This window comes from Coccinella septempunctata, chromosome 4 (genome assembly GCF_907165205.1).
Source record: "Coccinella septempunctata chromosome 4, icCocSept1.1, whole genome shotgun sequence".
Taxonomy (NCBI): Eukaryota; Metazoa; Arthropoda; class Insecta; order Coleoptera; family Coccinellidae; genus Coccinella; species Coccinella septempunctata.
The window spans coordinates 5684821-5706494 of NC_058192.1; the positions used below are offsets into that span (position 1 = coordinate 5684821).

Below are 21674 nucleotides of genomic sequence, written 5' to 3' on the forward strand. Positions count from 1 at the left end.
CCGTAAAGAAGCATTGGGAGGACCACTGCTTTGTAAACAGCTGTCTTGGTCTTCAGATTAAGGTCGTGATTTTGAAACACTCTGTCTTTTAGCTTCCAGAATGCCCGTGATACCGAATTGATACGGTTTTGTATTTCCGTGTCTAGATTAGCCCTAGTATTTATGAAGCTTCCCAAGTATTTGAACTGCTCGACCTGTTCTAGAGTTTCATTCTCCAGGCTGATATCTGTTTGAAGGCTTTCTGGCGGACTTACCAGGATTTTGGTCTTGTCGATATTGAATCCAGTAAGGAGGTGTGGTATAATCTTGGTAAGATCCAAATACTTCTTAGATCTTCCAAGATTAATATTCTCAAGGGACTTTTTGAAGTGTTCCAGTCTTGAAAGATTCCTCCAGAGTAATACTCCTTCGGGTTTTTCCTTCTCCTGAACCTCTTTCTTTTAGGTACATTTTCCTGCACCAGAAAAAGGTTCTTTTCTTGGCCTCTTGGTTGCTAAGATGGCTTGGTCTCTGAGACAGTTTTCATCAACAGTTTTTTATAGGAATTAAACTGTTCGACCCTCTCAGGTACAGGTACCTACCTGAAGTTCAGATCAAAGAATAACTTCCTCGAGACACCCTGTAGTTAACCCAAAAATGCCAATTTTCCTCGAGAAACATCGTTGGTTCCCTGAAACAACTTAATGACACCCTCTGCAACATTATGCTACATCAGTCACGGTCAATCCCACTGTCATGCCGCGGAGGCAACGAATCTCTCCGGAGAGGATGAGGGTCATACCTTATGTCGGACCTGCATGGCCTGATGGACATATTTGGGGTCTCGAGGATCCGCGTTAAATGCGTCAGGTTTACTTGCGGCCAGCTGAACGGGAACCGTCGTCTCGTACATTTATGGACTATGGACCGCGAGGAGCTGGGGGGATGATCGATCCTCCGAACCCCCTTTTCGCTAGGGAAAAAGAGTTATACGTGATCCAGGTTTTCGGAGTGAGAGATTGACACTTTTTCTCCGCGGCCTCATTGATGCCGTTCGGGTCGAGCAGGACTTGATTCAGTGTTGAACTCACGATGTTATCGAAGGATATACAGTACAGGGTTGGCATTCGAGGTGCGTTTTGGAGGATGAGGAGATCAATGGTTTTGTACGTACTGAACAAAATTTTCAGAATGATCAACTCTTTCTAGAATTAAGAACGTTATTTATATTTTTGATACATTTAGAAATAAATCACTTTGAGATGAATCAAAAGATGAAGTATGTTGGAAATAAAGCATTTAAACACTGTACAGAGTGCAAGAAATTCAATGGGAATGAACGGTAGCTCTGTAACCCTTGAGAGCTAGGAAAAAATGGATGGCACAATTTCTACCCCGATTTTCAAAAGGAATATATTGGCCAAAATTACATCTCTCTTCTCTCGCATCTTTTGTTTTCAACTGTTAAGTGGAAGCTAATTTTTACGCTCTTTTAATTGGTGTCCCCATCTCGTAATGTTTTAGTATTGTCGAATAACAAATGTAACATTCTAAAGTTACTTCTTAATATAGAATTATTTGAAATCCTTTGTAAGTTTAACTATTATACAATATTCAAGAATATATTCTATGAAAAAAGTCATTCAAAGCACTGGCTGAAGAGTTTTCAAATTATGGAAAATTTTGTATCAATTATTTACCTGTCTTCTCTCCAAAGAGGTAAAAGGAAATAGGCCTTGTATTGATGAAAATATAGTAGAAAGCCAAAGTTTGTTGATCATCTGTTTCTTAGAAGAAGTGTCATCTGGATCGCCTGAATAATTCATTCGCCATTTTGCAACCTTAGAACACAGATCTATGTTCTAAGTTAAGTTTGCTACCCGTGTCATCTGTCAATAAATCCGTCACCTCATTTTATATGTGAGTTTTCTCCTAACATTCAACAAAGATTCTAGGAGATCTTTCAAGAACTATAGGGCATTTTTCGAACACACTTCAAGTTCATCCGCCATTTTGCAACCAGCTGCATTCAAACATATGAATCTGAAAAGTTTCATCGTGTAGAAACAAATAAGTAGCTATCTTCTGAATTTTCAAACACCTTATGGAAGTTTAGTAGGGCTGTAGTCGATCCTGAGGTTCCGCTAAGTTTTGGATCGAAAATTCTCGAAACCCTTCACCCCCAGACTCCACTCCCCAATGCTGTGACCACCCCCAACGATTCAGAGGTTTGTTTCAGTGTTCAATGTTCAGTGCTGCTTCGGTTCTTAACCTGAGCTGACGTCATAGCGATTCTTAGCCGGTGATAGTTCGAATCCTTAGTGCTCGTATGGAAACCAGAAATTTATAAGAGATCTGTTGATGAAACGTGAAATTGTGAAATAATTTAACAGAAAACTTTAATCTGGAAATATCAGGTGAGTGTGTTATTATTTTAATTGATGTCAGGGTTGTGAAGCTCATTTTACTAACTGAAAAACGTGAAGTATCAGCTCATTTTCTTCCCATTTCTGAAAGAAAATTACATTCAAAAAAGGTGAATGATCTCAATTTATATTACCTAGGTATATTACAAAATAAACTTGACAATTGATGATGTACATTCAATTCTAACCGCCAGTGTAAAGAAAACCCATTAGAAGAGACAGAATTGGAAGATCAAGAGAAGGAATTAGCGAAGGAGTCTGCTAACGTACCCAACCGACATTGTCGAATTAACCTTTGATAGAATTACTGAGGCATGAAAATGCTCGAGATTTACCCCCTGGATACTGACTGGAGCAGTATAGAACAGATATTATCTGTAGCGAAATTTATTATCTCTTAATTTGATGTTGAAAAAGCTATGATGTGCTCTAACAAAGTTGTCTGAAGCAGACATGAATACTTATCGTTTCACATCATTCAATTCGAACTGAATCATCAGTCTAATGAAGGAAAAAAATTGAACATAAACATATTTCGACTGTTTCGAAAAAAGGATCAAAAAGCTAGGCAAAGGTGGATTGAAATAGAAGAAACGAAGATAAAAATAATCATGAATCTTTAATATATTATATTTCATAAATGATTTGAATTGGGATACGTGGTAATTACCACATATTTATTTCAATCCATATCTCTGGAATCCATTAGTCTAATTCTTTGACGAAACCTTTATACCTAACCTCAGTATAAATAAACAGTTTTTTGTTCTTCAAACTTAAGTCAAAAGTAAAATACGACTAATTTTGTCCCGACGCATTCACCATTTTGCAACTGAACAAAATGTAGACTACATTCGAATCTCATATTATTTAATTCCCAACAATGAAAACTTCAATATTTTTTATTAAAAGAGTTCACAGGACTTCAATGATGATTTGAATATGAACAACTAGGGTTTTTTCAATTTTCCCCTGCAGTTTGAGATTGACCTATTCAATGCTGAATTCTAAACAATATATTATGTAATATATTCCCATTTCTTCTGATATATGCCCTTCAAATTTCATAGAAAAGACAGTTATATGCCCCACAAAGAATTTATTCTTTCCATACTTTACATGAAGCTACAGAACTTTTCATTATTTTTATGAGATGGGCTTTTGAGGGTTGAAACACCCTTAATCTGAATTAATGAGATAAATGCATAAATATATTGCTCAGATTGTCTGAAACTGAATTTGATTTCAATTAAAAGAGAACTGAAGCCGATATAAGAATTAGTCTTTCTCCATGTTTCTTCGACGTTAGTTGGGAAGGGAGGGCAGAATGATACTCGACTTTAATTGAATTCTTGCATAAGAAGATTTTGCTCCAATATTTTTTTTTGTGTCATGGAAAACAAAATGGAGAACTATTTCGTTTCGAGGATGCATGGCCGCCGTTAGATTTGAAGGCAATTTACTTACAAAACGAGACGTATGGTTCGATCGAGTTTCCTCGGATTTCCACTACAGAACCCTCGTCCAAATATTCGTCTATTTGTATGCAACGAAAAAGAACTTAATGCGCTTGAAGAGTGGAGAACCTCGTTTTATGCAAGAATCCCCTATACTTTAAGATGCGATCCAATTGGTATTTTTTCAAACGTAACAACTACTCAATTGGTAGGTTGTCAATCGATACAATTCTACTCAGAATTCTGAACTCTTGTGAATATCAGCTAAACTAATCAAGAATAAACTGATGAATATTTCGAAATCTTATAGTTATGCTAGTTTGGATAAGACTTAATTTGTTTTTATCTTGAAGTGTATCATCGCAATAATAGTCTTATTCTATCTTTTACTCGTTGGTTTGGAATTCAAGTTTTGGTTAACTCACTAATATCATTTTCATTTAAAACCTCTAGAAATATCTCAATATCAAGTACAAAAGTATGCTCAGAGTATATCATGTCCTTGTTATTTCAAATGACGAATATCAATTGATATCATCAAACAAGAGATTCATATTTCCACTTTCTTATCTTAATATCTTCATTCCTTTATTTCATTATTGAAAATTGAGTCTCCACCCATACGATTATCCTCATGCATCTGCTTATATAGAACCCACTTCACGCCAAGAATATGATCACCCTAAATTATTCCTCTGATGGCTGATCCCAACGCAAAACGTTCAGCAAACAGTAATAATTCCACATTATAACATGTCAGCAGCTAGGGCAGCTAGGCCATTGTCACAAATTACTGCGAATATATTGAACAACCTTTCGATAGCTCCAAATAATAGCAGAAAATTCATTCGAATTTGCATGCAGATACGTGGTGCTAACAATCACCAGCAAATTCGAATTTAAAATTCCTACAATGCTTGTGGGTCATAAATGTACAATCAACGTTTGTCAACGGGTTCAGAAGGAATTATCATTATCGCTTAATATCCGCTTTCAGTTGAGTGGAAATGATTATTCAATTCGATGAATATGTAGGTTGGCTTTTGGTTTATTATTACCAATAATGAACCTCAATAACCACCACCAAAAGAGAGAACCACGAAAAAAATACATTCTCTATAAATGATTTTAATCTCGCAGTTATCTTTGAAAAACGCTGTGCTGATTTATACCGATTTATTTAGCACGCAAACCTGAACGTGTATGGTCAGCATCTGGGTATAAAAAGGTGAATTATTCTTCAAAATACGACGGCAGGGAAAGGGCCGTTCACTGAAAGCATCTAAAGTCTGAGAGCATCCAGAAAGAAATCGCTTAAGAATAAGACAGCAAACGCTGAAAGGACATAACAATAAATATTATGAAAAGATAGAAGCTTAAATGGAAGAGAAAATCGAAATATTGGTCACGCTTGTCAACGCTTTTGTATTTAATGAAGTGTGCTCAGTATTTCATATTTGCGGTTCTTTTGGGAGGGCGATATTAGATTCATGGAATGAGTTTTTCCTCAATTTGACGATTATGGGTAAGTCTCAGGATTTTCGTGCCTACTGTGAATGAAGCGGCTTTTTTCTTCTAGACAGAAATTTATCTGAAGTTATTATAATTTTTTTCGGACTCTTTTCAAAAGTTCATATTTGAAATGAATGAACAAATGTGAAAGAGTTGGAAATATCCACACCTCTGGTCTTATTTATGTGTCTTCGAATCACTTCAAAAAGTCTGACTTCTGACTTTGAGTAACGAAGTGTTTTATTAGTTCACCCTGTATTTGGAAAAGGTAGAAGATAGCTTTTCCCCCAGTTATACAGCCGCGAAAATTCCTTTTTCATCCGGAATCGTTTTCCCCTCATCCCATTGCTCAGCACAAAAACAATATTGTTTATTGCACCGATAGGATCTGATCCCTCGGGATGGATCAGCATTAGACGAGCTATGTGTAACATATACGTGGCCCATATCTGCACGATTCGAATCCTGGAACAGGTAGGTGGGTGGAACGGGAGATGAGATACATCAGAATGCTTGGAGTGAAACATCGATATATCACACTTCCGGTATATTTCAATTTCCCGTTTTTCAGCCATCAATTTCACCGTACAATAGGAGTTGAATTATGGATTTGAATGGCTCGAAATATCACGTACTCAGGGGAAGGAAAAGGGTTATGGGATATAATGAAAGTGAAGGAAAATTATCTTTTTTATCTATAATCTCTGAGAACCAAGTCGATTTTTTTTGCGAGAAGTATATCGTGATTTGAATAGTTGATTTGAAAGTAGACCAACGTGAGTAAAGGTCATCATCCTTGTAGAGTAGGAGAATCTTTGGGAGACATTTACTGGCCTTGGATAGGAGGGTAAATTTCCGGCTATACTTAGTACTATTATTGCATAATTCGTAGAGTATACCACCTTGGTAGACCAATAAATTCGATAACTTCTCAGGTGTTTCAAAAATGAATCGCTTGCAGCTAAATCAGTGGAGGAAACGAAGGTCATTTATGACTTTTATTGAGTACATTAATTATGATGCAAAACCACCCAAATACCCCTCATGTCAACTGATACTTCGTGACGTTATAACTCGAAATTGTGTTTCGAACATATCCTCTGTCAACAACATCTACACAAATATATCTCATGAATAATTCATCGGACGCAAGCATGGATTCTATATTGATACACTTTACAATTGATATACCGTATGAATTATTAAGCTCTCGACGATTACATTTAATGCACTCTATTCCCAATAGAACGAATGGTTGTGTAGAGCGTTGTTCAAGGGGATGAACCAGCAGTGTTCTGCGTTGGACCGCACAAACGATGAAATAATAAATGTTCGTTTACATCGTTCCTGAATTTTCATGAGGATTTGGAAGGTATGCGGTTATCTGCACTTTTGTTTAGTCTCTCTTCGGAGGGGATGTTATAAAAATATACCGTTGGGCATCTACTGCATTGGAATAAGTGCATAGGATATTAGAGGGACGGTTTGTGGTTGAAGGGAAGATTGCTTCTCTGAACTACCCCAGAAAGGGTTCAGTTTCAGGTAGATTCGCTGATTCTACCAAACTGAAGATTCTTCTGATCCAATAGAGTAAAATTTTGAGAGCTTTCCTTCTCTAGGTTGTCTTTCCTTAAGCTTGTTTCTGTTTCCATGGTCCATGGCGAATTTTGTAAACGTAACTCTTCCAATTCAAGTAATGGAATTAGTATAATCATCCACGGAAAGGTTAGGTGTAATGCAGTTTGTACTTTCCATCGGAATGTTCCATCAAAGGTGCAGACTTGTTAATTTGTTTCCACCTTCACCTATTGCCAGAGATCAATAATACCTATTCCCTTTTATCTGTATTCAGATGTGGGATGTCGAATCTCATTGGCGTGCTGTCGACAGGTAATGGGATTGAAATTGATAACTGCAACTCCGTATAATTCCAGGTTGTTAGGTCAGAGGATCTGAAATTCCCATCATGCTAATTGCATGTTCCCCGTATTCGTGATCCTCGTCATGATGACAGAACAACAGGATTCAACAGCTGGCGTTGTTTCTCCCTGGATTCTGCCTGAATTTTCATTTTTGTGCAGCTCAACGGGATAAAAATCTCTTTGGGTTATACTTTGTGGACTTTGTGCAGCTCTCCAGCATGGGTTTTTTATGTGATTTTATATTGGAAATATAGATAAGTAGGTACAAGTTCTTTAGAAAATTACGTACTCATATCGGAGTATTGGTTAAAGTTATGGCTATCTAAATGTTTTATTGACGTTGAGAAAGATTTTCATTAGGGCATGATATACTGGTTCATATAATGAAAAATGATAGGCTTTTATCCTATTTTCCTGTGTGGGAATTGAGATTTCAACTGACCACCCTCGAAAGCCAAGCTGTCCGAAAGTATCAATAACATATTGATAATTCTTCAAGGGAAATACCAAACTGAGAAGTGGAAAGAATCCATATCGATGTTCCTTTATAACCTTCTATTCCTCGTATAAGAAATTTTCTGTCGGCTTTTAAAGGCACACTTCCCTATTGAAAAGATAGCTAGGATGCCATGGTAATATCGATATACGTATTTCGAGTGGAGCTGTTCCCATTCTGAATATAAAGTAGATATTTCTTGGATTTACGATATTTGAATGATACGTATTGAATCTTATCGATGCCCTTCTGAAGAATGCCAAGGGAGGGGTTGCGGATCTAATTTCTTTCCGAGCTCTATTCGTTTTAACTTACAATATGAAACATGCCACATCGTTTCCTTTGAGGGCGTTTTTCGATTCAGTAGAAGTGATTTCCTGCTGCTTCATTAGGGCAACTTTTCGTTTCGTTTGAAGAAATCGCTCAAAAAAAAAGAAAATACGAAGGAGATACTATAGAAAAAGATTTCGAGAAGAATTTGAGGTTCAGTCCTTTCGGTCGAAATATTCGGTCGAAATATTCAATGCTCAAGGGCAAAGATTATAGAGTTAGGTTAGGTTAGGCTAGGTTAGGTTAGATTTCGAGAAGAATTTGAGGTTCAGTCCTTTCGGTCCAACACAGTGTGGTCGAAATATTCAATGCTCAAGAGCAAAGATTATAGAGTTAGGTTAGGTTAGGTTAGGTTCTCTTTAATCTTTGCTCAAGAGTGTAATGAAATTCAGAAACTGCCTGGATATCATCTTCTCGTAAAATACAAGGTTTTCTTGTCAAATTCACGTGAGTAAGCCCTCATAAATGTTGTAACATACATGAAACACTCGAGCAAGGTCAATACTTCTCATCCACAAACTGAAAAGTAAGAAAATATTGAAAAATGTTACGGAGAGGATGATCGCATGTTCATTTTTTTGGCACTCTTTAATAAAACGTCCCGTGACGTAGTTACCAGATAGATGGAAATTCGAAATTAAATTTCCCTCAGCGGAGAACTTTCCGAATAAAAGGAAACTTCGGGTTCGTTATAGGTGACATGTGGATAGGCGAGCAATTCTTGCTAGATTTTTCCGGTTTGTAGTTACTCGTTTCCACTTTGAATTCCTCCTAGGCATACAGTGTGGCGAGAATATAAATATGAACTCAAGACCCATGATCCAAATGGAATGCTGATGCGGAGGGACGATGGGAATGTGAATTGAAAAATATTTCGGGTTGTTCTTGTTATAAGATGTATGTGTTATTGAGAAAGTTGCTGGTTTGAAGATATGGCAAAATGTTAACCATCAGTCCAAATGGCGTTCCTGACCAGTTTCACAGACATTCTGAGAATCACACAAAATGAAGATTTTGACGAGAAATAGTTTGTTGACCCTGGTTATATGAATAGAGAGCTTCTCAAACATTCCATGTTGCAATTGAATTACGTATACTTCATTTACTTTTATTTTAGCAGTCGGTTGGCCATGGAAATTTGACACATTTCACTCTGTATAGTACGAAAATGTGGGGTTATGACGCTTGTCAAAACATTTTTGGGTTTTTGATCAACGCTATGTTGCCCGTTCTACGTAGAAGTTTCTGTTATTACGTATTTCATCAGAATATCGAATCTCTTCGGAAAATATGTGACGAACATAATTGAAGTTTATACAAACTGATTGAAGGCATACCAAATCCAGTTAATTACATGGAAAATACAACAGATCAGTAAAACATCATAATATGCACTAGCTTGAGGAGAGTTTATGTTCGTTATCTTCTTTGGCTGAAGTTTGAATACGCTACATCAGTTGTAGATTTCAAAAATATTAACCCAATGATGAAATGCATATTGTACAATTTCAAGTAATAAAGACTATTTCTTTTATAAGCAGAACGTTTATTCTTCGAAGCTCTACAATTTTACTGCTCTAGACAAAATCTTGTGTACTCTCCTCTTTTTTTTATTGTATCTATAGCAACTGAACCCTTGATACTACGATCTTGAATTAGAAAACGGAACATTCTCCCACCTTGCTATTTTATAAACTTTCATGAAATAGCAACATTCGTTTGAACAATTAAAAACTACAAATGACAAAGTTAACCCGAACATTTTTTGACTGTTTGACAACCTTTTCGAGTTCTGAATATTCGACTCAAAATGTTATCTGCTCTTTCTGATACCTGAGTTTCATGCTCTTTATCTTTGATATTGGATATTTCTGTTTCTTCCTCATACGAGTCTAATTCTAATGGAAAAATTCTTTGAACTGACCGAAGAATTTCTCCTGCACTTGTACGTAAACGTACCAATCTTACCGAACCATCCTTACCAGGAAATAATTCCGTAACACAAGCTAATGGCCAATCTCCTCTTTTGGAATTATCATTTCCAACCAATACAACCTCCCCAACTTTCAACTGTCTCACGGATTGTGTTTTGAAATGATGTTTCAATTGACCAAGATACTCAATTCGAAACCTTTTCCTCAGTTGTTCACCTAACTTTTGCCTGTATTTTGCACGTCTGGTCAATTTACTACACTCGACAACATCGCAATCGTTAACACCAATTTCCTTTATATCTTGAATGAACATAGCTGGAGTCAAAGGACATAAATCGTCAACAGAATCAGACAAAAAAGTTATAGGTCTACTATTAATTACTGCTTCACAATCACACAATACTGTAAACATTTCTTCGAAGTTCAAAGAAGCCTTTCCTAGAGTTCTACGTAATAAATTTTTCAATATACGAATCAACCTTTCCCAAAATCCACCCCACCAAGGAGCAGCTGGAGGATTAAACTTCCATATGATCCTCTCCAAAGAACAAAATTTTGTCACAATGGACCAATCCAAACTCTTGAACATATTATAAGCTCCTACAAAATTAGTCCCATTGTCAGAATAAATAATTTTTGGACGACCCCTTCTAGCAATAAAACGACGAAGAGATTGTATGAATATTTCGGTCGAAAGAGATGTTAACAATTCCAGGTGAATTGCTCGATATACGGCACAGGTGAAAACAGCAATCCAAGCTTTCCGGCCGTCTCTCAAATGGACAGGTCCAGTTAGATCAATTCCGATCACCTCAAAAACCGAAACATCCCTAACACGATCTTCAGGTAGTGCACTAGGTAGTGTTTCCAATCTTTTACTCATAAACCTTTTACATATCACACATTTGGAAATAACCGATCTCACCGTTTTACGTCCACCAATAATCCAATATTTTTCTCTCAGCCGACACAACAATCCTTGAACACCTACGTGGCAAGCTCTTTCATGTTCTTCGCGTATCAATCTCACTACTAAGGGATGCTTGGGAAGAACAATTGGATACCGAAAGTCAAAACTATCTTCAAGATTTACCAACTTAGTTCTTATTCTCAAAACACCCGATTCATCCTTAAAAGGAAACAAACTCTTTATAGCATCATTCAAAGTACTAAATGAATCATGCTGAATCAATCTAAAAATAACCAATTCTGCATCATTTATCTCTTCAACTGATAAAAATCCACAATGTTTATCGTTAGGGTACCTACAATTATGAAGGAATCTTCTAATCCACCCCAACATGTAGACTGTTTTGTGGAATACTGAAAAATATTTATAATACCAGTCATCAGTATTGCTATTAACAACGCAAGAAATGGTAAACTTTTTCTTCTCTCGTGCTACTAACTCCTCGTCATAGCAGAAACTATCTGTTGGCCAATAACTTGCTGAATACCTCAACCATTCAGGTCCCTCCCACCATGCAGAATCTAACAATTTTTTAGCTGTGCATCCTCTGGAAGGTAAATCAGCAGGATTCATAGACCCTGGAACAAATCTCCATTGTTCCTTTGAAGAAACTTTCAAAATTTCATCGACTCTGTTACGAACAAATATAGGCGACTGTTGGTCTTGTCTAATCCAACCTAATACTGTAGAAGAATCTGTCCAAAAATAATATTCAGCATCATGGAAAACATTCGATTCATATAAATTTCTAACTAGACGCGATCCAATCGTCGCCGCAATGAGTTCTAAACGCGGTATAGACATCTTTTTCAAAGGAGCAACTTTGGACTTAGCTTGAAGCAACTGAACAACAACGCCCGATTCCGTCTGAATTCGCAAGAAGGAAACAGCAGCATAAGAAGATTGAGATGCATCACAAAATATATGAATTTCTAGTTTCAACCATCTGCTATTCTTGTAAGCTGAAAAGTATCGAGGGATTCTTATTGAAGACAAATATGATATTCCTTCGAACCACTTCAGAAATTCACTCTTGATTGATCCATCCAACTCATCATCCCAACCAATTTTCTCTTTCCATGTGAGCTGTAACAACAATTTGGGGTAAACAGTTACGGGACAAGTAAAACCAATAGGGTCAAATACTCTATGTGCTATCGATAAAATAGTTCTTTTAGTTATTTTCTCAAACTTCAGATTGCCCCAGTTACTGGAATTTATGGCTAATGTATCTTCCTCTCTATCCCATAGTAAACCAAGTACATTAGTAATACTGTCGATTCTATCAGATGGGTAAAAAGAACTATTATGCTCCCACCCTCGCAAATCAAATTTAGCTTTACTCATTATATCTTTAGCTCTCGAAATGAAATTCAAAAGTTCCTCCTCACTATCTACACTGGTTACACAGTTATCAACGTAGAAACTATTCATGAGCTTTTCTATAACATAACATGAAAAGGAACACTTGTCTCTCAAAGAAATCTCCAATTCTTTCTGTAAATGGTATTGAATTACAGCACCTAAAAGAAATGGGCTACTTATTACTCCAAACACTACTCGACGATGCCTGAACACACATAAGTTACCATCAGGTTCCTTCCACAAAAATCTTAAATAATCCCGTTCAGACTCACTCAAACCTATCTGAAGGAATGCCTTTTTAATATCAGCAACAACACCGTATTTTCTAAATCTGAATCGGAATAAAATTGAAGGAATCTGCTCAATTAAATTCATGCCCTTTTCCAAACAACTATTCAAAGAAGGACTGTGTTTCTCATGCGCAGATGCATCAAAAACTGGTCGAACTGGAGTAGTACTATTCATCTTCAATACTGGCCTGTGAGGTAAATAATGACCACTAATACCAGTCTCCCCGTGGAAAACTTTTTCAATGATACCTTCAGACAACCAATCTTTGAACACATCTTCATACTTTGAGTAATACCCATCTTTCATCAGCTTACTAATTGTAAAATTGAGTCTACGAACAGCCAATTTGTAATTTGATGGAAGCGGTGGATGTCCTTCGATCCAAGGAAGATGAACAACATATCTACCATCAGATTCAACTGCTACAGTTTCTTTAAAATGCCTCAATGCTGCTTGCTCCATCTCTTCTCTAGATTTTGATTCAACTGGATCCCTAATACCTAAAATATCCAAATCCCATAAATCCTTGATTTTCAAATCATCTACAAGCATTGAAGTACTATACATAACATTACCAGTTGAAGTTTGATCGAAATTTGAAACATTATTTTTTCCCATCAGAGTCCAACCCAAAAACGTTTCAATTGCTGTAATTCCTGAAGGTAACTGAATAATTTTACCTGTCAATAATTTACCAGCAACATCTGCCCCTATTAAAATTTCTACTTCGAGTGCCTCATCGTCCCTTATGATCACATCATTATTCAATAAATTTTCTACTAGAGAACTTTGACACACGGAACCGATTCTACCACAAATTCTCTCCTGGTCTAAAGTAAGGAAATTGCAAAAATATTTTCTATCCAAATCGCACAAAAATATTCGATATGAATTGTGACTGCTTTCACCTGTATTCAAACCCCCAAATAAACAGTGAATAATTGTTTCCTCACACTGAACTGGTAATCCTAATTCTTTCGCTGTACGTTTCAAGACATAAGATCTTTGAGAACCTGTATCAATTAAAACTCTGCCTCGGCGTTCAAACCCCTTACTTCCTCTGAGAATAACTACGAGTGTTTGTAAAAAAACTCTCGTTGTTCGAGTGAGACTAGTCAATGAATTTTCCTTACAAGCACTAGACTCGTTCGTTGGAAGTTTTGAATTAACGTCTGTCATTGGACACATCACCAAGTAATGCCTTTTTCGACATTTTTCACATCTCATGTGAACTTTACATTTCTTGGCAGTATGACCACGTCTGAGACATATGAAACAGTATCCCTTTTTTAAAATGAGCTGTTTTTTATCAGAAAGAGAAATACCTTGTGAATTCGAACATTCAAAACTCTTATGCTCTGAACGTCCGCAAAAAATACAAGAAACAACTTCGTTATTTGTGGTCACGAGTTCAGAAGCTGTATATGGAGTTGCTTTGTTGTTTTCTGTCGTCATCATCTTCTTCTGTTCCTTCGCCCTGGCAGATCCTACTCCTGACTTCGCCATTGAAACTTTCTCTTCATTCTCAACTTCATTCCTTATAAAATCCATAAGTTTCTTCACTTTGTCTTGAGATTTCGCTGCCGCTGTATCTGCCGAATACGAACGCTGCCATATCCGCAAGAGCTCCTCAGGAAGACAGGATTCTACCAATGGAAATAACATGGCTGAACATTTATCTGATGTGATTCCCAGTGATTCAAGAGCTCTCAACTGACATTCCAACTTGTCATATAACATTGACAGGGACTTTGTGTTTGATGTTAGTAATCCTATCAAATCTCTTATATATAATTCAATAAGGAGTTCTTCTCTTCCGAACCGGGACTTCAGAGCCTCAATTGCCTTAGGATAATTCTCGAAGGTGGGTGGAAAACTCTCCACGACAGTTCTTGCTCTTGACTTAGGTATTGTCGATAGAATTAGGTACTGAAATTTCTCCTCATTGTCCATGGTGGGATCTTCATCTAGTTTCTTAAATAATCCCCAAAAATGCAGCCAATCTCGAACATCACCACCAAACTTTTTCAACTCTATCTGTGGAAGCTTAAATTTTCTTTGGAGCGTACCAACTTCGCCTTCTGAGGAAGATATTTCGCGAACCTTTTCTGTGGAAGATGAAAATCTTTCTTTTATAACATTGAATTTCAATGAATATTCTTCCACACTATCACAGTCTGTTTCAATATCGGTGTCACTCATATTTTCTTCTATCATGAAGTTAAACACCTCCTTGTCTAAGGTCCTGATCTCTTCATATTTACTCTCCAGAACTTGAAAAGCCGCTTTAACTTCATCACTATTAAAATTCCCATTGGAAATCCGGCTTTCAATATTATTGTAGATTTTTGTGAAAATTCTTCGGTGTACTGTTCTTGCTTTCTTTGCCTTATCCATAATTCTTACTTGAATGTGTGTCTTGAATGTGTCCTGTCACGGTCGCCAAAAATGTACAATTTCAAGTAATAAAGACTATTTCTTTTATAAGCAGAACGTTTATTCTTCGAAGCTCTACAATTTTACTGCTCTAGACAAAATCTTGTGTACTCTCCTCTTTTTTTTATTGTATCTATAGCAACTGAACCCTTGATACTACGATCTTGAATTAGAAAACGGAACACATATGATACAGTGGTTGGTAATGGGTATCTCCCGAAGGAATTAACACATAATTACAAGAATGTTAAATTCTTCAACAAAAATCATCCTCCATCAATATAAGTAAGAGGAATTGAAGGAAGTTTCAAGTTAAGATGAACTTCACCTCTGAACAAAAATTTCACATGAATAAACAAGTAACAGGGCAACTTGCGCGTATTTCTAGCTATTCATCTTAAAACATTGATGTAATAATAATAATTAGGTATTTATTAGTACCTTAAGACATTTACATTGTATAGGACAAGTCATATGTAAAATAGAAAATTCCATTTTAGGGAACTTATTCTTCGATGACATTTATCGAAAATCCTGTAGTAAACTTTTCGCATTAATTCACTCAAACATAAAATTCTCAAATGCCACCCCTTTTTTGGTTCTTCCTCTTCCAATAGAAGGAAATTCTTTGTCATCCTCTTCATTCACAATCTTTCTTATTGTGGAAATATTCAGCTGAAATATAAGTCGTTTAGATTCAGAAGAAACAGTTTATATAAATTCTCTACCGTCTGACGTATTGTGGATTTTAGAATATCAGGGGATAACTATTTGAATGAGCGGACCTGAATTCTAAATAGCACTTCCTGAAACCCTGTCTATTTTTTCAATCACTTTCGGCATTTTCGTAATAAAAATTGATATTAATTGTGGCAACGGCGTTATGACATTAACGACATTCCATGAGTGCCAACCTAACTTCGTTCTAGTAACAAAAACTTGAGAAAATTATTTCATGGCCAACCGACTGCTAAAATAAATTTGAATGAAGTATAAAAATGAGCATTTTTGGCTTATGCTGTATCTGTTTTGAAATATGGTAAGCTGATATGTTTTTTCCTCAATAGGTTTTTAGAAATTCAATTTTCAACGTTATTTTGTTATGAATTCTCCGAATATTCGTATTATGATTTCCTAACGTGGAATCCCACAGGTTTTATCGTTTCTTGAAAGGAGATTCAACGTTATTTTCAATTCCCATCTCGTTTGAAGTAATATCCCCGAATGATGGTTATTACGGATTTCATCTTTCGTTTCCTGGAGCTTATGACTCATCAAAAAAACTTGTGTGGAACGAAAACTCATAACTCTCTTATTATTTCGTGGGAAGGCATTTCCCAGTAATTTATCAGCAGTAAAATATTTCCCTTAGCCATTAAGCCAACGTTTTCAACGAGCAATTGTCCGCAGTTTCAGGATTTTTTCAACATTACCTTCCAATTAGGTGGCGAAACGGAAATTCAACAATTAATTCAACACAGGTGATTCTACAGTCTCAACATTCTCCAGCGTCCTGCTGGGAATTGTTCTCCACGTACGTCCGATCCGCAGGAAGCAGGAAAAAAAAAACGCGCTGACTCATTCCGGCACTAATAATGTTCTCCGAAATTAAATTCGTGTTATGGATAAATGGTAGGGCGAGTTTTCCGGGAAAGTGGGCGGGGAGGTCAACCGTAGGCTGGAATTGAGGAACAGGAAATGAAAAATCCGAATTAAAACTAGGGCAGGAGCAACATGTGGGGACATATTAAAAATTCGGTCCGGTGGAGGGCAGATGCGAGGGAATGTGCGCCGGGAATATACTATGCCTTTTTCCAGTCCAACGAACAAAGGCGAATTGCCTAATGTCAAGGAAATTTCGGAAATGAATGGACTTCATCGGGTGGACTGGAGGAGTTTGCTGCGTCCTTTGCGATTTCTATAGTGAGAATAACGAGAGTCAGAGAGCATGAAAAGAGGGATATTTCCTTCAAAAATTGGATGTGGATGGGAAGAGTCAAAATATGAGGTGATTTATCGATCGCAACAAGAGGAACTACAACTCAGAGGAACACAAAACTCGAGGTCTTGTGGTAAGTAAAAATGATATGCAACTATACTTACTTCACTTTTATTTTAGCACTCGGTTGGCCATGGAAATTTGATACATTTCACTCTGTATAATACGAAAATGTGGGGTTATGACGCTTGTCAAAATATTTTTGGGTTTTAAATCAACGCTATGTTGCCCGTTGTACGTAAAAGTTTCTGTTATTACGTATTTTATCACAATGTCGAATCTCTTCGGAAAATATGTGACGAACATAATTGAAGTTTATACAAACTGATTGAAGGTATATCAAATCTAGTTATTTGTATTTAAAATACAAGAGATCAGTTTAATATTATAATATGCACTAGATTGAGGAGAGTTAATGTTTGTTATCTTCTTTGGCTAAAGTTTGAATACGTTACATCAGTTGTAGATTTAAAAAATACTAATCCGAAGATGAAATGCATATGATTAAGTGGTTGGGAATGGGTATCTCCCGAAGGAATTAACAGATAATTACAAGAGTGTTAAATTATTCAACAAAAATCATCTTGCATCAATATAAGTAAAAGGAATTGAAGGAAGTTTCAAGTCAAGATGAACTTCATCTTTGAACAAAAATTTCACATGAATAAACAATTAACACGACAACTGGCTCGTCTTTGTGGCTGCTCATCTTAATGCATTGATATAACAATAATAATTAGGTATTTACTGGCACCTCAAGACATTTACAATGTATAGGACAAGTCAAATGAAAAATAGAAAAATCAATTTTCGGGAACTTATTCTACGATGACATTAATCGAAAATCCTGTAGTAAACTTTTCGCATTAATTCACTCAAACATAAAATTCTCAAATGCCACCACTTTTTTGGGTCTCCCAATAGCAGGAAATTCTTTGTCATCCCCTTCATTAACAATCTTTCTGATTGTGGAAATATTCAGCTGAAATATAAGTCGTTTAGATTCAGATGAATCATTCTATAAATTCTCTTACATTGAATATGTTCGCTACCGTCTGACGTATTGTGGATTTTAGAATATCAGGGTATAACTATTTGAATGAGCGGACCCGAATTCTAAATAGCACTTACTGAAACCCTGTCTCTTTTTTTCAATCAATTTCGGCATTTTCGTAATAAAAATTGATATTAGTTTTGGCAACGGCGTTATGACATTGACGACATTTCATGAGTGCCAACCTTACTCCGTCCCAGAAACAAAAACTTGAGAAAATTATTTCATGGCCAACCGACTGCTAAAATAAATGTGAATGGAGTATATCAATTATTGTCGAGGTTCGTAACGTGAGGAGTTCAAAAAACTTCTCGTCAAGTAGGCTATGGAAATTGGGGGACGATATTCTGTGTAATTCTTAGCTTGTACTGTACCATTCTCGAGCTAAACTGTCCAGTTTGCGTTTTTGATTGAAAACTTATCGATTTTTTGGTGGAGCTTAGCGTTCAAAATCCTGTGAACTTGAACGTGCCAAAAAATTATTTGGTTCCATTCATTTTTTTCGAATCGATACTTACAGGGGTGTTCGCCAGAGGAAATAAATCGTTACAAGTTTACCTATGCTGACCAGATCCGGAACGTGACTTCCAGGGGCATTTTCTTGGGGTTTCTTTGTGGAGTGCCAGACGTGAGCGGACTTCAATTCCGGCTCCTATTTTTCGTAACATAAGAAAACCCCGAGTTATTTGGACAACTTGTTAATCAATCTGCGTGGAACCCCGCTTATTTCGCCGGAGAACGAAATCCAGGGCAGCTTGTTAGATGGGAAAGGAATCAGGCGAAACATAATTGGTGATAAAAGGGTCAGAACATGTGAGAAATTGCGAATTATGAGAGGCAATGGAATATTTTTTGCCGCAAATAAATTGTGTAACCTTAATCAGGTTGGTTATTCCGCAGAATTGGGGAAGTACGATTGGGGAGATGATTTGTGCCAGCATTCCACACAGAGAATATTGCGTCATAATCAACATCGTTTTTTTGTATCGAATCAGAAGATACTGCCATGTTCACAAAATGCTCATTCTATTCGTTCACTAATATCATAATGAGGATTATGATTTTCTAACATGCATGTAGTTCATTTCAAATTAATTGGTTCAGTCAATAATCCGAATCTATCCAGTGCGTATTATTATGATGTCAAGACCGGCGCATTCGCCATTTTGCATCATACTCTTGTTCGCAGTTTTCTGTATAGATATAACGCTCATAAAAATAGGTCGTCAAATAGGCTATGGAATTTGGAAGGTCGATTTTATGTGTTTGATGTTATGTTCAGCTTTTACTGTACCATTTTCCAGCAAAACTGACAAGATAGCGTTCTGGACTGTAGACTAGACTTGCTGTAGATCATCAATATTTCCAAAGTACTGTTTCGCGATGTGTTTTGTTTGCAATGGGTAGTGTTTGGTGTTTGGTCGACCAAAGAGAATCCCAGAGTCAAGCAACGATGTTGAAAATGTTATAAGAGGAAACTCTACGAATTTCTTTTCGGCTTTCATCTCAACTGGATGGTGTCTACGTTGCCACATATCATACGATTTTGAAAAAAGACATCAGTTTATTTGTTGAATTACCATTTCAACTATTCATTCAACTCCCGCATAACCATTCACACAAAATAATCAGATTCAATCATATTCATTCGGATTTGTTCATCGTTCCGAAATGAAAAGGGTGGATTAGACCCCGTTCTGACTTAGCATAACATAAATCCATCAATTCAAAACCGATCATTCTGCATTTCTTTTCGCATCAATCTTCAGCGTGTCCCGTTTCATAACTTCGCAGCTGCGAACTGGGAAATTAGCGTCTTGAAGACTTCGAGGTGGGGCTGTCATTCAAAAAACTGGGTACCCATCACGCTCTAGGTTGGGGAGGCGCTTTTCTGATTTTCACGAAAGTTGAATTTTATAATCGGTCTCCTATTACTTGGGTGCGGCAATCAATATTCATCAACTAAATGGTATCCCAGGTGAGACGGGGTGAAGTTTCTCATCAGACAGGATTTTTATTGGAGTTAATGAGGTAATAATGAGATTGAGGCTCCTCTGTCGGAAATTCCTGAAAGTGATAGAGGAAGGTATTGAAAATATTCGGGAGACTCGATATTTTGCGTCTAAGGCCCGGTAATTTCACATGCGAATAAATCAATTTATTCGATAGATACTTCCTACTTATTAGTAGGATAAGTAAAAATGCTGTCTTTTCACTTTCATATCACATAATTCTATGCCTATCTATCTTTATAGTTCTATGTTTCAGATAGCGTTATTCATCGAATAAATTTGTCATAGAAACTTAATAATAAGAGTTAATTGGACATACATCGAATGTCGATACGTCATTATTGGTAGAATTTTTAGATTCTGGATGTATGGTTATTCTTTGTGTGATTTTCACGAAATATTTGCTTTCTAGTTGGAATTATGACAATTTCTACAATGCGGTGTCTTATTTTACATTAATCAATGGAAAGCAGTATACTGTGCTTTCATAGAATAGTTATTCGTCAAATAATTTCATCTGAAATCACCGAAATAAAGTATCCTTCAGATCTTAGAACATAGATCTATGTTCTAAGCTTCAGTTAGGAAATTATTTGACACATACTTATTCACACTGAATAAAATTTATTCGAAAGTAAAAGTACCGGGCCTAAAAGTAATTTCCTCCAAGATTGTGCGATTTTAACTATGTGATATTTTGATATTTTCCCATGGCCTCATTGGAAAAATATTGTTTTTCAAATATCTATTCCTGATTGAGCTAACAGGTGAGTAGGATGAAGAAGAAGATATATTTTTAGTTAAGAGCAGAGTGGGGGACATTTTCAGCCACAATTTTAATTATAGAGAAGGATTTTAATCAAAATTAGTGAATTGATAGCTTCAATCAATCAACATATAATTATATTTGAAACAAAGTTGATAGAAGGAAAATACTATTAAGTAACTAGACATATCGAAATGCGAATATGAAAATACTTTAGGGACACTGCACGGGAGTCATTTCCCACAAATAAAGTGGTGATTTTTCCACTAAAAATCAAATTGTGACTCTCACTCAAGAGTTTCTATAATTTCAATAGCTTTTCGTTGGGAAATTATTGTACTTGAATCGAGATCTTGATTTGGTCTACGTGAATGGAGGCGTATATTTTTTATATTTCCGCTTGTCGTTGACATAACCACGGCTCTGTAAGAGCCGCTAAACCAGTGGATCTGCTGGTGCTTTCACTAGATTTCACGCTGGGTAATCCGTCATTTCCCCGCCTACTCCGTCAAATCTGATATCCCAAGTGATGCATTTTTCCTGCTCTCCAACGTAGGGCAATTTAGTGAATAACCGCAGTCAGTGTGAATCCCCCCATATTTCATCATCTCTCCGGATGAATTTGAATTCCTTTCATGTGAAAGGCAGCCGGATTGCGCCGAAAAATTCTATTTATTCTTGCCTGTATATGGCGACCAAGTCGAACCTTTTGAAATGTGATGAAT

At 36.5% G+C, this 21674-nt stretch overlaps 2 protein-coding genes across 2 annotated transcripts in view; one reads left to right on the forward strand and one right to left on the reverse strand.

Annotated features, from left to right (window-relative positions):
* LOC123312130 (neuroligin-1-like) overlaps positions 1-21674 on the forward strand; it is a 133786-nt gene that overhangs the window by 1562 nt on the left and 110550 nt on the right. The window lies entirely within an intron of this gene.
* LOC123310773 lies at positions 900-15079 on the reverse strand. Its single transcript, XM_044894417.1, has 3 exons — positions 14008-15079; positions 10091-13182; positions 900-1184 (listed from the first exon to the last, which is right to left on the reverse strand). Exons 1-3 carry the CDS (start codon positions 15077-15079, stop codon positions 900-902), a joined length of 4449 nt encoding a protein of 1482 aa, XP_044750352.1.

Bases quoted from the DNA above. Each gene is read 5' to 3' on its own strand.
- LOC123310773 (XM_044894417.1), bottom strand. From the start codon at position 15,079: ATGGATAAGGCAAAGAAAGCAAGAACAGTACACCGAAGAATTTTCACA. The intron at 13,183-14,007 runs GTATTTCTCTTT...TGGATATTTTAG, and splicing joins TGAATGTTCGAATTCACAAG to GTATTAGGGATCCAGTTGAA. The intron at 1,185-10,090 runs GTAAGATTGGTA...TCTTAATTCTAG, and splicing joins TTCCTGGTAAGGATGGTTCG to AAAGAGTTGATCATTCTGAA.